General features: G+C 40.3%; 1 protein-coding gene across 3 annotated transcripts in view; it reads right to left on the bottom strand.

The window, feature by feature from the left end:
• Window positions 1-18,459, bottom strand: part of LOC134602891 (cadherin-related family member 5-like) — a 45,339-nt gene extending 26,880 nt beyond the window's left edge. For 2 of the 3 annotated variants that reach the window (XM_063448341.1, XM_063448342.1), the window contains exons 1-5: window positions 18,309-18,459; window positions 14,963-15,082; window positions 4,526-4,734; window positions 1,891-1,950; window positions 1,180-1,272 (exon numbers count right to left, since the gene is read on the bottom strand). In XM_063448341.1, coding sequence (XP_063304411.1) covers window positions 1,180-1,272; window positions 1,891-1,950; window positions 4,526-4,734; window positions 14,963-15,029 — 429 coding nt within the window. In that variant the 5' untranslated portion in view covers window positions 15,030-15,082; window positions 18,309-18,459. Of the gene's footprint in view, window positions 1-1,179; window positions 1,273-1,853; window positions 1,951-4,525; window positions 4,735-14,962; window positions 15,083-18,308 lie in introns of those variants that run through there. The other variant, XM_063448343.1, reaches the window with a different exon arrangement.
• Window positions 18,460-18,733: the final 274 nt, after the last annotated feature.

The following is an 18,733-nucleotide window of genomic DNA, read 5'->3' as shown; positions in this document are numbered from 1 at the left end:
ACAAATAGGGAAACTTTGGGTTTAATACAGTTAAAAGCAAAATGGAAGACATTGCAGAGGATCCATTAACTCTAATTCTTTCTTTGTAATGTATGTGGTTGTAGTTGTACATGTGCATGTATCTCAATGAGTGCTCATGTGGAGATGGCATGATCAGATATCAAGTACAGGAATGTTCCTCATTAAATGATCAGTGTTTCAACTCCGTAAGTATGTCATTGTCAGGAAATTGGATTCTAGGTGAATCAAGCATGTTCTGATTAACAAAGAATATATATATATTTAAAACTAGGAGCTGCCTGTAGATCATGGCTCATGACCAATATCCCATGCTGCCTGCATTATAGTAATTAATGCAAAATACAAATCCAGTACTTTCTGAAACAGGGCAAGAGAGAGGAGGAAGAGATACATCTGTAACATAATACTGGGGTGTGTTGTTTTTGTGTTTCTTCCCTTTTCATGTTTCTATGCTGGTACCACGTGAAGTAACTTTGGAAATTGGGAAGTTGGAAATTTTTATTTCCTCTAAAAATGGTTTCTAAATCTTTTACACCTATTTCTTTAGCTAAAAAGAATTCTGTTGATATTCTTTTTACAATTAATTAAAAATAGGGTTATTTTTAGAATAAGCTCCTGTTAACAAACCACTTTAAATTTATGCCCTCATAGTAGTAGTGAACAGAATATAACGCTGAACATTAAAGGACCACTATAGTGCCAAGAAAACACCCTCATGTCCCCCCCTCATGCCGGGCTGAAGGGGGAGGAAGGGGTTAAAGGCTTACCTTTCCAGGCTCCCTCGGCGCTGGGGACTCTCCTCCTCCTTCCGACGTCACCGGCTGAATGCGCATGCGCGGCAAGAGCCGCGAGCGCATTCAGTCAGTCCATAGGAAAGCATTTTTCAATGCTTTCCTATGGACGCTGGCGTCTTCTCACTGTGAAAATCACAGTGAGAAGTGCGGAAGCGCCTCTAACAGCTGTCAATGAGATAGCCACTAGAGGCTGGATTAACCCTAATGTAAACATAGTAGTTTCTCTGAAACTGCTATGTTTACAGCAGGCAGGGTTAACCTTAGATGGACCTGGTAACCAGACCACTTCATTAAGCTAAGATTAGCCATCACTGTATTAGTCAAATGTTGCATGAGTTCCATATTTACCATACTTTATACGTACTTCACTGATGTTCTGTGCCATTATTGACTCATCCAAAAAATGTGGCTTATTGTCGTTTTCATTCAGAATTTGTACAATGATCCGGTAATGAACCTGGAGAATGTAGATACAAGGCTAAGTAAAGTGGATTTAGTAGTTAAAGTTATTAGCTGTTTAAATTAGTGATCATTGGTGCGTTATTATTTGTATTACCCCATTTCATAAATGTAATATAAAACAATGCAGAAACGGTGGTAGGGAATCAAGTGCTCTGTGTAATTTTTTTTGAGGAGTGAGGGTTAAAAATACCTGTTCTAATTTATCAAGGTGTTTTAAAGGTAGTCTGAAGAATTTTGCCTTTCTTCTTCTTTGTATATTCCAATAGATTTTTCCTCTTCCACAATTGTATCCCACTAACTAAGTCTATTTGGCCAATGTTCTACAAGTATTCTGTCTCTCTCTTACGTAACATAAAAGTGGTTTAAATGAACACCAGAAAATATAGTTTCACTAGGGGAAAAAAATGGAATGCAATAACCAAAGAGTGTTTCAAAAGAAAAAACATTCTCAAAAGTGATAAATTGTGACAATAATCATTGGTATTGATTATTCAGCAACATTTTGAAAATTTCATCATGCACTTTTATTGTTGTATTATAGCTGTGAATGTGCTTGATTTGTAATATTGCATGTACCAGTGTTCATTAGTGTAAAACTGTGTTGTTTTGTTACCGTGGGAAATCCTTCTTCAGAACAAGTTAGTGTTACCAAAAGTACAGAGGACTCCAAAGCCTGTAGAATAAACAAAACAAAATCTATGTCATAATCCATCGGGAAAACAGCAAAAAAAATGTTTGTGTAATAAAAAAAACAAAATGCAGGGTTTAAAAAAATAAAAAATATGTTTGTGTTTTGCAGAGATATATATTTTTCACGTCAGCACCTAAAATGTCAATCTGACCTTGTAGTTTCATGCTGCTTAACCTTTTATGGAGGAATACTCATGCTGGTATAGAAACTTTTCTTTTAAGTACCCCTGCCTCGTGAAAGTAATTAAAGTAATTTCTATTGATTTCAATTCCAAATGAAACATGTAGACACTGATATTTAAATTAATCCCAAAATAGAGATCAATCCTTATTAAAGGTAGTAAAGAATATTTTATAAAATAATTTTTACCTTAAATAAATGATGCGCATATTGTGTATGAACTATTAATCTGAAGTATTAAAGTCTCAAAATCAAAATATAATACAAGCTTAAGAGTTTACACACAGAGGACACTGGCACACATACATAATAGTTCTACATAGAGGACACTGGAACACACACATTTACACACAGAGAACACTGACACACACATTTACACACAGAGGAAAGTGACACACACATAGGGCCGGACTGGGGATACAAAGCAGCCCTGGAGAAAAAAAATCTATACCAGCCCCATAAGTCATTGCGCCATATATTGTTGCATGTAATATGTAAGGCTATGTCTTGCCACCCCAGATGATTGAGTAATATATATATATATATATATTCTAATATAATATATTGGTCCTTTCAGAGTAAAACATTTAATTATACAGTAAGTATACTCACATGCAGACACAGACAATCTCACTGACACACACAAGCTCATTGATACACAGCCTCATAGACAAACAATTTCACTAATATACATACGCTCATTGACATAAAAACACAAGCTCACTCACTAGCAGGCACACACATGCAAGCAAGCAAGCTCACTAGCAGGCGCACACACACACAGCTTAAAGGGACACTGTAGTCACTTGAACAACTTTAGCTTAATGAAGCAGTTTTGGTGTATAGAACATGCCCCTGCAGCCTCACTGCTCAATCCTCTGCCATTTAGGAGTTAAATCCCTTTGTTTATGAACCCTAGTCACACCTCCCTGCATGTGACTTGCACAGCCTTCCATAAACACTTCCTGTAAAGAAAGCCCTATTTAGGCTTTCATTATTGCAAGTTCTGTTTAATTAAGATTTTCTTATCCCCTGCTATGTTAATAGCTTGCTAGACCCTGCAAGAGCCTCCTGTATGTGATTAAAGTTCAATTTAGAGATTGAGATACAATTATTTAAGGTAAATTACATCTGTTTGAAAATGAAACCAGTTTTATTTTTCATGCAGGCTCTGTCAATCATAGCCAGGGGAGGTGTGGCTAGGGCTGCATAAACAGAAACAAAGTGATTTAACTCCTAAATGACAGTGAATTGAGCAGTGAAATTGTAGGGGAATGATCTATACACTAAAACTGCTTTATTTATCTAAAGTAATTTAGGTGACTATAGTGTTCCTTTAATGTAGTGGTTCTGGTGTCTATAGCCTGTCCCTGCAGGTTTTTGAATGTAAACACTGACTTTTCAGAGAAAAGGCAGTGTTTACATTGCTTCCTAGTGATAGACACTCAGACGGTCACTAGAGGCGCTTCCTGTGTCAGTGCGGATTGGCTGAGATCATCAAACTTGATGATTTCAGTCATAGAGGCAGAGACCAGCACGACGTTGGGAAAAAAAAAGGTGAGTAAAACACTATTTTTAAAAACACACAGACACCACGACTGACACACACACACACCATGACAGACATACACACACCATGACAGACATACACACACCATGACAGACACACACACACCATGACACAGACAGACACACACACACCATGATACAGACACACCGTGACACAGACAAACACACACGACACAGACACACACATCATGACACAGACACACACAGCATGACACAGACAGACAGACACACAGCATGACACAGAGAGACACACACACAGCATGACACAGACAGACACACACACACACACAGCATGATACAGACACACACACACAGCATGACACAGAAAGACACACACACACAGCATGACACAGACACACACACACACAGCATGACACAGACACACACACACAGCATGACACAGATAGACACACAGCATGACACAGACACACACACACACAGCATGGCACAGACACACACAGCATGGCACAGACACACACACACACACTGACATACATACTTGTTGCTACCTGTGTGGGTGGGTGGGCAGACTGATAGGTGACCTGCGGCCGCAGGGAGAACTTGAATGGCGGCCGCAGGGGAAGCTCTTCGTGTGGCCGCTGGGGGAGCAGGCTGTTCTGTCTCTGCTCCCCCTCCCTTGCGCGCAGCTTAATGAGACCGGGGCCGGAATATGACATCAGTGCTTACAGTGCTCATTTTAACTTTTGGAGGAATTATCATGCTAGTGTGCCCTGTCATACGATTCCGATTACATTGTTTCTTTAATCATATTTTAGAACGAGGCTTCTAGTCAAAGCCATTGCCTTACCTCCTTGTCCAGTGTTTTTCCTGAAGACACATTAAGCCAAACATTTTTCCCTTCCAAGTAGAACCAGTCTGCATCTGTACCACTTAAACAAAGCTTTACTGTAGTGGTTACTGGATCTCCAAATACTGTCAGGTTAGCCACAAAAGTCCCATTGGGACTGTTCTCTGGAATCTCTGTGAAAATGTTGCTGCCCCCTGAGCACTGGTCACCTTGGAACAAGAAAAGAGTACAATATGGAGTTTAGTTTGCAAAATCTACAAGTATTTGAATTCAACCTGAAATGGAAATCTGAGTATTTACTTCAATGAATTTGCAAATCTACGTGCACCCAATCCAGTGTCTACTATTATAGTGGTCAAAATAAGTCCTATATGCATGCTATATGGGTCTGGATTTTTATTAAAGGGACACTACAGTAACCTGAACAACTTTAGCTTAATGAAGCAGTTTTGGTGTATAGAACATGCCCCTGCAGCCTCACTGCTCAATCGTCTGCCATTTAGGACTTAAATCCCTTTGTTTATGAACCCTAGTCACACCTCCCTGCATGTGACTTGCACAGCCTTCCATAAACACTTCCTGTAAAGAGAGCCCTATTTAGGCTTTCTTTATTGCAAGTTCTGTTTAATTAAGATTTTCTTATCCCCTGGTATGTTAATAGCTTGCTAGACCCTGCAAGAGCCTCCTGTATGTGATTAAAGTTCAATTTAGAGATTGAGATACAATTATTTAAGGTAAATTACATCTGTTTGAAAGTGAAACCAGTTTTTTTTTCATGCAGGCTCAGTCAATCATAGCCAGGGGAGGTGTGGCTAGGGCTGCATAAACAGAAACAAAGTGATTTAACTCCTAAATGACAGTGAATTGAGCAGTGAAATTGCAGGGGAATGATCTATACACTAAAACTGCTTTATTTAGCTAAAGTAATTTAGGTGACTATAGTGTTCCTTTAAGCACCCAAACTGGTTCTGAATTTAATCATTGAGATGTAGTTTCCGCATATTTGCTGCCATGTGCAGTTGACATCAATTCTCAAAATACAACAAAATGTATTCTGTTAGTTCATGAAGAAACCCTGTAATGCTCTTGGCATGATAGCTAGGTAAAGCATAGTTTACAGCATACACTTGTTCATAAACTAAATCCCAAAAACTATAATCATGAAAAATAATCTGCCTCATAGACAGACAGGCACAGACATGTGCGAGAGTACACTGCTCCTGGCACATGAGGCACCAGGAGCCGCGGAAGGTCTTCAGGAAGAAGATGGCGATGGTCACAAGTGATCGCTTCAGATAAGTAGAACAGCACGCAATGGTCACTGCATCCTAACTGGAGATGTCACCTTCAGGGGTATATGCAAAATATGCAAAGACCCGTGAAAAAGACACATAAACTTTAAGATCAAGAATGCATGCTAGTAAATCCTGCTTGGGTCAGGATTACCAGAATATCCCTACAACACCAGGATAGAGGTGCCAGGGGCGGCAGCAGTGAGAGGTGACGTCACATGGTAAAGGATCGAGTCAGCCTTCTTAGTAAAAGCATGTCGTACTGGCCCCATTCATGGCAGTCTATGTAGAGAGTGTTTATGAAGTACTCTGACCAAAGACCAAATGCCCTCAGTTTATCCAGCTAAGCTAGAGTGTGAACAAATGTAGGACATCAAGGAACAAACCTGGGACAGTAGCCCAAATTCAGGACAGTCCTGCTGGAACTAGGACAGTTGCGAGGTATGCTAGAAGCAGGTCTTGTTGGCCTTGCATCAAATACATAAAAAAATCTTGAAGTAGAACCCTGGTGCTAAAATCATCCTTTCTCTGTACTCCTCCCTATTAGTGTTTTCTATTCATGACCACTGAAGCATGGTACATTCTACAATTAGCAAAATAAAAACTTGTGTTGAGGTTTTCCTAAGAAATGCACTAAGAAAAATGAATTAACTTTCCAAAAAAAACGTTTGGTATTCAACATGTTAAACAATTTCTGAAAATAGATTACTCAGTAAATCTCCATTCACTTTTCTAGGTAACTTATCGACTTTCAGTTCTGCTTTTTCAGCATCCACAGTCATTATAGAGATATACTAAAGACCTCTGTGGACATAACTTCTCTTTACCTTTGAATTGGCTACAAGCTAGTTTAAACCACATGTATTGTTGCATGATATATCCTTTAACCGTAAAAAAAAGCAATGCAGCAATTGACCTTTTGAAAAAATCTATTTAAAAAAATCAAGTAAAGGCTAATATTCTGGCGAAGTATTTAAAGGGGCACTGTCATGCCGAACTTACCTTTCTTTAATCGATTCCTCTTCTCTCCCTCTGTCAGGATCTGTTTTCATTTTCTTCCTGTCTGCTCTAGTTTTCTTTAAAACATAGGACAAAACAGGGACTACTAGGTTTCCTACGCCTGACCAGCAGAGTCAGCAGAGGAGCAAAGTGTGCTTAGTTTTCTGTGGTCAGAGAAATGTTCTCACAATTCTTATCTTTCCTCCGTGATCTTGCAAAGCTTCCTGTCAGTATTCCCAAACGTCCTGTCATTTAGACAGAACGCCGGCAAAACCACTGAATTACGTCCTAACAGAATGAGAACAGTTTGTTCATTCATGTTAGGATGCAATTCGGGACTTTATTCAAATTGGAATTTCATTCAAATGAATGAAACTCCAATCTCATTCGTGCCACGGCTGCATCTTGCATCCGTTTAGTAGATAACTTCCTAATTCCCAAGGTACAAGATTACTTAATATTAGTAAAGTCTGCCCCTACTCACTATATCGCGAGTAGGGGCATGTCTACTAAACAGTGAGCAGCCCCCCCAAAAACCTAGTATCCCCCCTCCCGAGCCCCCACCCGTGCCATGCGAGTGGGGGCTATTAAACTGAAGGGGGAACCTATTGTATCCCCCAGCTCCTACCCGTGAGCAGTGGTTGGGGGCCCTAAATTACAATAGTGGCGACCTATTGTCCTCCCCCACGGGCCGCAACCCTGAGAGGTGGGTGGGGCCCCTAAATAACAGTAAGGGGGAACCTATTGTCCTCCTTCCTGGCCGCCACCCATGAGTGGTGGGTGGGGGACCTAAATGAAAATACACCCCCCCCCCGGTGACTAGGGGACCCCAAGCCCCTTGTCACCCCCCAACAAAATAAAATTAAATCAATCCCTACTTACCCCCTCACCATAAAAATGATGAGGGGGGAGACAATAAAACTAAATACTAAAACATTTTATAAAACCTTTTTTCATCAGCCCCAAAAAAGGCCAAATAAAAAAAACCATAATACCCGTCGAACTTATAAACCCCCCCCCCCCCCCCCCAAAAAAAAACAGAGCCAAAAAAAAAAAAAATCAGCCGAAAAAAACCAGACGCTAAAAATTAATCCATCTTCACCCGGCGAGTGCATGGCGCAGACTGAGCTCCGCATGTCGGGGAAAGGCTTATAACCTCTTAAGGATACATAACATAAATATTCAGTCATGATTCCCTTTTAATTCAGAAGTTGTGTCCTTAAGGGGTCAAAGCCTTCCCACGCCCTGCAATTTTACTCTGAGCACTCTGATTGGTTGTGCTAGTCATTTTACACAGCGTGGGAAAGTTCTTTGGAATTTTCCCACGCTGTGTAAATCGACTCAGAGCACTCTGATTGGTTGGATTCTGTATGCTCTAATGCTTGTTGTGCAAGTACAATAGCAATAAGTTCTTTAAATTAACACTTTAAACTTCCCTGTAATCTTGCACTGCAACAAAATACACTCTGCAGCTATTCCTTCAACTGTGAGATCATCTGTTAAAGTGAAAAAGTCACTGTGCGATCATCAGTTAAAGTTAAAGTAATGCATTCACGGCAATCAATGTGTCCCAACAATCCAATCCTTCTCATTGAGCAGTGACAGAACCTTTTTGAGCCAGAGTGCCCAAACCGCAATACATGTCAACTTTTTTTTTCCTCAAAGTGCCAATACGGCAATTAAACCTGAAAACTGAAGTTTAAATTTAGAAAAAACAACTCGTACAGTTGTCCGGACTAATTAACATATTTTGTTTTAAAAGAAGAACACAACAACAGTGTTCAATTATACAAAATGTAAATAATGATATAAATAATAGATCAAATTAAGCTTATATTTATTAGTATCTCCACAAATGCAATACATACATATAATACATACACACAGACTGCTGAATACAGTCACAGACTGCTGAACACATTTACACACCAACTGCTAAATACATACACACAGACTGCTGAGTACACACACAAACAGACTGCTGAGTACACACACAGACAGACTGCTGAGTACACAAAGACATACACACAGACCGCTGAATACACACAAACATAAACACAGACTGCTGAATACGTACACACAGTCCACTGAATACACACACAGACTGCTGAATATACACACTGCGGAATACACTGACAGACTGCTGAGTACACACAGACTGCTGAATACATACACACAAACACACACACACACAGTCTGCTGAATACACACACACAGGCTGCTGAATTCATAAAGACTGCTGAATACATACAGATTGCTCAATACATACAGATTGCTGAATATATACACACACACACAAACACACACACACTGCATTAAGGGGTGCAGTGTATGTGTTTGTGTGTACAGGTGCGGAGTGTGTGTGGAGTGTGGGGGGAGGGGTGCTTTGTGTGTGGGGGGAGGGGTGCTTTGTGTGTGTGGGGGAGGAGTGCTGTGTGTGTGGGGGAGGAGTGCTGTGTGTGTGGGGGAGGAGTGCTGTGTGTGTGTCGGAGTGCTGTGAGTGTGGTGGGGGTGCTGTGTGTGGGGGGTAGGGGTGCTGTGTGTGGGGGGGGTAGAGGTGCTGTGTGTGGGTGGGAGGGGTGCTGTGTGTTAGGGGAGGGGTGCTGCAGGTAGCAAATGTGTGTGTGTTTTTCGTTTTTTTAATCCTGACCTATACATAAAATCTTTATCCCCCCTCCCTTCTTCTTACCTTTGGTGAAGGGGGGGTGGGGGGGGAACACCGCCAGCCCTGGTGGTCCAGTGGTGGTAAGTATGTGTCTGGCTGCAGATCTCCTGTCCTCCCGCACAATGCTGTGTGGAGCATTGCCATGGGAACGCGCAGCAACGCTCCACACAGCCTTTTCGTGGGAGGACAGGAGAGATGCTTTCCAGATCCCTCTCCCTGCCTCCTTTGGGAAGGTAGGTGCCTACTCTGCATTGCTGCCGACCGGCTTCAGCACCCCCTCCCCCCGGCGACCTACGGCCACGTGCCCACAGAGAGGGCTCGGCGTGCCACCTGTGGCATATGTGCCATAGGTTAACCATCACTGTCATAGAGAAACATTTAATCCAGTGTTTCTTTATGAGAAGTATATCCTGTGTCTGGTGACGTCATGCTATTCATTTTAAGGAAAGGTGCCTCTTGTGGTTGTCTGACTTGAAGAAAGTTCTCTGCCAAATGAAAACAGTCTCAGAAACAATGTTTTAATTTGGCAGAGAAAAGGGCAGCATCTGCACACCAAAACCACTACATTAAGATGTTAAAATAGTGAGTTATTGTTTCCCTCTAACTTGTTTCTGCGATGCTGTATTACGCTTGCATTTTGCCCTAAAGAAAAATAGGACTATTCAGAAAATGCATCTTTAACATTGGTACTATAAAATGATCATACATTTGTATCAAGAACTTATTCCAAAGCTTCTATAAAAAGCACTATCTCTAAAAAAAATATGCAGATATGGCCACACAAACACCTCCTATCTGTACTGGATCTTACTAAATTTGGGGTTTTGAACCGCTGTACTAAGGGCCAGCCTGTGGAATCAAAGATTGTCCCTGCTGAAACGACAAATGCCTGGTGGGGAGATCTGCTGGCCTAAAATGGGAGCTGTGACAGTCCCTGGTCTGTGAGGACATCAAGGATCTACCTTCCTGGCAAGCCCAGACATAGGGTCTCCCACAAATGTACCAGAGTATTGCAGCAGTTTACCACGGTAACACTCTTTATGGGGACCCAGCTGGAGGAAGTGCAATATATAATAAATACAGTTGTAAACAAAATGATTCAACCCCCATTGAAAATCAAGTTTATTGTCAACATTTACAGACTTTCAGCTTTTGCAATAAAAAAATCAAACACAACAAATGCTTCAAGTGGTTTCCCCAAATTTAACTGAAAATACAACTTATAATGACTTCTCGAAATTATTCAACCCCTTCATGGCAAGCATCTATAATTATACTTAGAAAAGCACCCTTTTGCAGTTATGACCTTAAAACGAGATGCCTAGCCAGATACCAGCTTTTGGCAGTATTTATGAGGAATCTTAGCCCATTGCTCATGAGCAATGGCCTCCAGTTTAATAATATTCTTGGGTTTGCGTGTTGCAACCACCTTCTTCAAATCCCAACAGAGTCAGGTGACTGTGATGGCCACTGTAGAATATTCCCATCCCCACCCCTTGAGTGTTTGCCCTGGGATACTCCCAATGAGTTTGGGAAAGAGGTGACCACAGATGCCACGTTACAGGTATACAGGGATAGGGTCGCCTCTAGTCAGGCAGGGTTAGAGGGGGAGAGGTATGTGTGGATAAGGGATTGTTGTAGAGGGAGTCTGAGAGGGTAGTGGCCGGGTCGGAACCGATCCCCACTAAGCAGTTAGTGGTACCCTAGAGGTACCGGCAGGAGCTGCTACAGATAGTGCACAACATCCTGCTATCCGTGCATTTAGGTGTGAGCCGAACCAGATATCAGCTTACCCAAAATTTCTTTTGGCCTGGAATTTCTCAGGATATTAGGTGGTATTGCCAAACCTGCGATACTTGCCAGAGAGTAGGTAAGAGGGGAGCCCGCCACACAGCCAAGCTCCACCGTCTCCCCGTGATTGAGGAACCGTTTAGCCGAATAGCAGTAGACCTAGTGGGACCCTTCGCTAAGCCTTGCCCCTCCGGCAAGACCTAGTGGGACCCTTAGCTAAGCCTTGCCCCTCCGGCAAGAAATATATCTTGATGGTGGTGGACTACACTACGAGCTCCCCAGAGGCGGTGGCGTTGACCAACATCCATGTGGAAACAGTAGAGGCCCTGATGCAAATTTTCTCCCGCATGGGATTTCCCCAGGAGATAGTGTCGGATCGGGGCACCCAGTTCACGGCAGAAGTCACACACCACCTCTGGTGGCTCTGTGGCATTAGGTCAATTGTGAGCTTCCCTTACCACCCCCAGTTCAACGGTCTCTACGAACGGTTTAACAGAACATTAAAACAAATGCTCCGGGCATTCACAGACACTCGCCGAGACTGGGAGAGATTATTATTATTATTCTCACCATTTATATAGCGCCAACAGATTCCGTAGCGCTTTAAAATATTATTAGAGGGGGGAATTAACTATAAATTGGACAATTACAAGAAAATTTACAGGAACGATAGGTTGAAGAGTGCCCTGCTCAAACAAGCTCACAGTCTATAAGAGGTGGGGTATAAAACACATTAGGACAGGAAATAACCATCAAATAAGGTGGGAGTGAAGCAGAGCTGGACGAGAGAGTAGAGAGTGCCGCCCTTTAGGAGTGAGCAAGAGACAGGTATGTAAGGTAGAGGTTACTCTGGTAGGCCATAAGCTTACCTAAAGATATGGGTTTTAAGGCACTTCTTAAATGATGGAAGACTAGGGGAGAGTCTGATGGCGCTAGGCAGGGTATTCCATAGGAAGGGAGCCATCCGCGAGAAGTCCTGCAAGCGCGGGTTGGCCGTACGGGTGCAAGCAACGGACAGGAGAAGGTCACAGGCAGAGCGGAGAGACCAAGAAGGGGCATAACTATGGATCTGTGATGAGATAAAGAGGGGCTAGAATTGGTCAGTGCTTTATAGGTATGGGTTAGCACTTTGAATTGACTCCTATAGGATACAGGAAGCCAACGGACAGAGGGGTGAGGTGTGAGAGGATCGACAAGAGAGGAAAATCAGTCTCGTGGCAGCATTCATTACAGACTGTAGTGGGGCAATACGGTTTTTGGTAGGAAGACCAAGTAGGAGAGGGTTACAATAATCCATGTGGGAAATTGCTAGAGCATGGACAAGTCTTTAGTAGCATCTTACGTAAGAAAGGGGTGGATGTGGGCTATGTTTTTAAGATAACATCTACAGGATTTGGAAACATGCTGTTATATGTATTATATATGTTTAATATATTATAAAATGCTTTAATTATTTTATAATATATTATACATTTATAATATATGTATAATATATTAATTTGATTATTTTTCATTTTTCTTTTTATGTTTTGCAGCCAGAGGGACTTCCTGACAGCTCAGACAAGCCCCCTGCAGGCAGCTCCATTGACTCCTATTGTGGCCATGTGATCACGCTGGAGGGCCCTGGAGGCCCGAGACCCCAGCAGTCCCCCTGGACCGGGATCGCTGCGGATTGCTGGTCCATTCAAGTGTAAGAGGTCAGGAGGACGGCTGGGCATACTATGCCGCCCTCTGGCGTTTAGAGCCACCCTTTCAAGGACGGCATAGTATGCCCGCCGTCCTTAAGGGGTTAACGAATATGGCAAGTTCTCAAATTATAACAGTAACATTCAAAAATCTCAAAAACTAAATATTTAAATTGGAATAAAACTTATATAGACTACTTAGGTATTAAGATCAACTTAAATATTAGTAATATATTATAATTTAATTATAATAAAATGTTAAACACTCTCTCATCATATCTTTCTATTCGGAAAGGATTGGAGATATCGTGGCTTGGTCGAATTTGCATAGTGAATTCCTATGTACTTAAAACAATCTATCTATGCAGAACAATCCCATTGAGAGTACATCCCTTGTAGTTATTGGCCGATTCCTCACCGTTCTCATGATAATTGAAACTCCACGAGGTGAGATCTTGCATGGAGCACCAGACCGAGGGAGACTGACCGTTATTTTGTGTTTCTTCCATTTGTGAAAAATCACACCAACTGTTGTCACTTCTTGGCGATGGTCTTGTAGCCCATTTGTAATGCTCACTCACATTTCGGGCCGTGTTCCTGCTTCCAGTGTCCACTCCAGCAGTTCCAACGCCGGCCGCTGTACTCCGCCCTCTTTTATGACAGGGCACGCCAACGTCATGACGCTAATGATGTCATCACGTTGCGTGCGTGCTGACATTATGACTCGGATGACGTCACAGCCTGTGAAAATGTCCGGATTCAAATGTTTTGGGGGCATGGCTTCCAATTTAAACAGCCAACCTATTAAAGACTGGTTCACACATAGGACTTTGAATTGTTGTGGTTCTTTTGGTAGTTTCCAATAGTTATTTACATCTGGTTGTTCTATTAGGTATTTTGACTTCGGCTTTCCTGACTACTCTCCATTCTCCTATTTTGACTCGGCTCACGTACTTCGACTATCCTAATATCTGGTTTCCTGACTCGGCTTGTATACCTCGTTTTCGTGATTTCTGGCTCCCTCGACCCTGGCTTGTTTTTTACTATTCTCTAGCTGTCTAACGTAGAGTCCGGCCCCTCTAAGGTCCGGTTTACGTTTTTCTATTACATCCTACGGGTTGGGTCTCATTGAGTCCTGACACTATTCCAGCCTTGTGTAGGTCTACAATCTTGTCCCTGACATCCATGGGCAGTTCTTTGGTCTTGGCCATCGTGGAGAGTTTGGAATCTGATTGATTGATAACTTCTGTGGACTGGTGTCTTTTATAGAGGTAACAAGTTGAGATTAGGAGCACTTCCTTTAAGAGAGTGCTCCTAATCTCAACTTGTTACCTGTATAAAAGACACCTGGGAGCCAGACATCTTGCTGATTAATAGGGGATCAAATTCTTATTTCACTCATTGACATGCATATCAATTTATAACTTTTTAGACATGCGTTTTTCAGGATTTTTTTTTCTTATTCTGTCTCTCACTGTTAAAATATACCTACCATTAAAAGTATAGACTGATCATTTCTTTGTCAGTAGACATACATTCAAAATCAGCAGGTGATCAAATACATTTTCCCCTCACTGTATAACTTCTGTTAATTTTTTATAAATTGTTCAATATGGGAAGAAAAAAAAAAGGGGAATTTTTTTTTCTCAATAAAGAATTATAAATAAAAAAAGAAACATATAACCTAAAAACACAAAATGAACCCTTTGCTGTATAATAATGTATGCAATTCTGTAGAGCTAGCATTGTTATTGAATAAAGTACGTAAGCATTTTATAAGTAAAATTTTAAAAATATATACTTGTCTATTAATCTCCCCATCTCCTATCACTGTGTTGTGGATGGAACTCAATGTAGTATTGGGTGCTAACAATCAAACACCAGTATGAACTATTAAAAGCCATTTAAACAGCAAAACTATACTGTTATTATACTATTCCATGTAACACTGTGTCTACTCTTTCACCAAGAGCTTCCAGATTGTGTCAATGTCTCTCTACAATACCTGAGGTGAGTTGGACAGACAAACTTAAAGCCAACAGGAGAATCTCCGGGTAAGGCGGCAAACCCATGGTCACCTGGCGTCCAGTGCGAAAGTCCGACCTAACAAGGTACACACACAATCCTGTGAAAGGAGACCGAGACAAAAGTCATTCTTTAATGATGCCATTCACCATGTATAATCGTTTTGAAGGGAGCTTTGCATGTTTGTTTATTCCCTTATTATGAATAATTTATTAATAAATTTTATTTGACCGACTCATTAGATTGTGTTATACTCCACTTATGAGTAAGAAAGGGGAAATATCTCCTCGATCACATTATTGGTTGGTTTGTGGAGGTAACTCCACCTATGCTAATAAAAACACCTTGTAACAGGACCTTAACCCCCTAATGTTTAAGGACAACTGACAAAAAATTTCACTTCTCATTTTTATGAACCTTTATTACATTCAATGAAACTTTATTCTATTTTCAAATAATGTATATTGATTTGCGAACCAATCCAACTGCACATTTATGGATCCAATGGCTACTCTTGCATTTGTGAGAATGGCATTGTAAGAAAATTTAAGATGGAAGCTTAAAATGTGCAACTGCCTGTTTTAGCTGCACATTATGTATTTTGTTATAGCCCAAACACCTAATTGAGACTGGGTTAATATGTACAAATATTCAGATTATGAAAGGGTTACTGCAGACCCCAAAAGCACTTTAGCTTGCTGAAAAGCTTTATGTGTGAAGAGTGTGTCCTCTTTTTTTCATTTTGGAAAAAGTGCAGATTTCAATAGAAATTGACAATTTTATAAATTAACCTTCTCATTGAGCTGCATTGGGCAGTCTGTGATTGGACAGCCACAGAAAGTTTGGACAGGGTTAGAAGGGGAGGGATTGCAAAGGCAGAAGACGATAGAAGTTTTTGCAAGTTGGTTTTAGATATAACTCCAATGAAAAAATGCACAATTAACCCCTTAAGGACCAAGCTTCTGGAATAAAAGGGAATCATGACATGTCACACGTCATGTGTCCTTAAGGGGTTAAATGCATGTATGCTTTCATTTGGGGGGTATATCTATTAAACAATTATTTGTATTTATTTTGTTTTTGGGCATTGGAGTGTCCATTTAATACTCCAGTAATCTAAAAAAGGGTTAATTTACAAAATCCAAAGATGCTAAAACTGTAATATGGCCATCTTTTGATTCATTGACAAAATCAAAATTAAAAAAATATTACTGCTAACATTATAAAGCCACTGTTTATTTTTACATAATGCTGTACACTCTCTGACACCTGAAAGCTGCATCAGTGTTTGTTAGATTCTAAAAGCAATTATTATTGTGTGCCCTAGCCAGTCAGTGGACAAATTATGTAGAGTTGCTCACTGACTAAGTTTTATATACTAATACTAAATTGTCTGGAATTGTGAATTCCAAATTTTATTCAGAAAAGGATAACTGAAAACAGTGATTTTCTAGTGGATATTTGGCATAATGACATGTTCAAGGTAGCACAAAATAATAAAATGTGTGACAGTTAGGATTTTTTTTTTTGCCAGGTAGCAATGTAAAATCCAGCTCCTGTCTTTGCAACATACTGTATATTGCTGTGATAATCTCACAATGGCTGCTCACAGATTGTTGCTGTCACTAATGACTTGTTATCCTGCAGATTATCTCTCATGGAGCTGTAGATGTGTCACCCCCTCCTGTGTGATGACTGAGTGTGCCACACAGGAATTCTGTGAGTGTGACAAGATCATCTGGAGGCCAGCATTATACATGTGACTCATGAATGGCATGCCAGTGTAAGATGGGAGGCAGACAGTTTGTGATGTGTAAAATGGGGGGCAGACAGTCCGCGATGTGTAATAGTGATAATGGCACAGCTAATTGTGTATGAGCAAGAAGAAGCTTAAATGTGAAATTCAGGCTAGTATGTCATCTAGCCTAATGCATGTATTGTGTATGTTGTTATGCTCGCTTGGCAAGGATGTATTTGATAAAAAATAGTTAAAACAAGGCAATTCCTACAGCAGGAAAACGTGACTTAAATACATTCTTTTTTTTTAAATAATCTGGACATTACTAAAAAAAAAAACCAAAAAACTCTGCAAACCAAAAGACAAGAACAAAGCAAAAAAGCTTTACACTTTTTCTGTTTTAAATAACTTGTATGTAACAATCATTTGTATATAACCCACTTATATAATTTTCTACACACAGGGAGACATTCTTCAAACATTCTTCAGACCAGATTCTTAATCCATGGAGAAATCTGACTGCCATTCTGGGGTCAACAATGATTTATTTTCTTAGTTTGTTGCAAAACTGGAATGCCCTTCAAATTTTTAAAATAATATTTTATTTTTATTTTTTTTGCCTTATTTTGGATCAACAGCAAAAACTGATGTGAGAAAGGCTGAACTTGACGGATGCAAGTTTTTTTCAGCCTTTGGAACTGTTGGTATTATCTGTGCTTTAAATACCAAAATCCATGTGCAGCATAGAGTGTATTGTATATTTGGAATAGGCTTTCCAACTCTGAAAATATGAATTAGTATAGGATTAATAATATACAACCATTATATATCTGCACATCAGACAATAGGTGTAAACAGTCCTGTTCAAATCTTACTTCCTGTAATGAATTTATTTGGTTTGGATATCTCATATACTGCTATTATTTAGGCATTTCTTGGGTGCAATATCATATTGATCCATTGTGGATCAGAAACATTTTTTTATTACTACAAAATGCACAAATACATAATTCTGTACTGTGCATCTGCTGCTACCATTAGTGATCTACTGGATACCCTGAAGCAAGAATCGACTACTTGTAACAAGTTACAAACTGCGTTGATTTAAATTTTCATGCTACTATGGCCTAGTACTGCAGTGTCCACGCTCTTGTACTAAATACACTATGTGGATCTATTCAGGTACAAATAGCAAGTCCTTTATTTGTGGCCCATGTTTCTTAGATGCTACTAATACATGACAATAACACACTAGACATTGACTACATTAGATAATAGGAAAGTCAGCTTTCGCATTTGAGAACTTTCCCTATACGACACCTACCAGAACACCATATAAAGACTTACTAAATCTGAAATGCAAAAAAAACCTCCTCACCCTCGCTAGAAGAGGACTCCTAACATGTACTGTGGTACCAAAAATAGTATTACTGTATTGTTAGGTACTAAGTGCAGGTAATGGTATATAGATAATGTTTGATTGGACGCACATTTCTTTCTTCGAATATATATTGAGTATATAAATAAATAAATATCCAAAAATCATTTAATGTTTGCCCGCTCAAAAATAATTATTTTAGCATCTTACCTAATTCAGCAGCCTGTGTAAAACAGTGGTCTAGATGTTGGAGGCAACCAGTTGGTCATCATGGCATAATCTCTCTGGATGATATGGTAAGGACTTTCATTCTGAGATAGGGAATCAGATGGGCACAAGGCACTGCGCTGTTGCCTTGTAAAAGGCAGGAAGCAGAAGGGAGATACAGATCTCGGAGAGCTTAAAGTAATACCAAGAGAGGATGATGGGGAGAGCATCTGCCAGTGAAAGAGAGGAGGAGAGAGGAGTCTAGAGATATCACACAGAAAAGGAAAGGATGAGAAATTGGAGGGAAACAAAAAAAAATGACAGAATGTAATACAAAAAAATCTAATAAATATCTGAAAGATCTTAAGTAAAACAATAGTATCAGTTGAACACAGTTTAGGATGTTTGTAGGTTTATCTTCTACGCTG

The sequence above is a fragment of the Pelobates fuscus genome, chromosome 3, assembly GCF_036172605.1.
Source record: "Pelobates fuscus isolate aPelFus1 chromosome 3, aPelFus1.pri, whole genome shotgun sequence".
Taxonomy (NCBI): Eukaryota; Metazoa; Chordata; class Amphibia; order Anura; family Pelobatidae; genus Pelobates; species Pelobates fuscus.
Note: the sequence above shows the minus strand (reverse complement) of the source record. Positions and strands in the feature narration are given on the sequence as shown.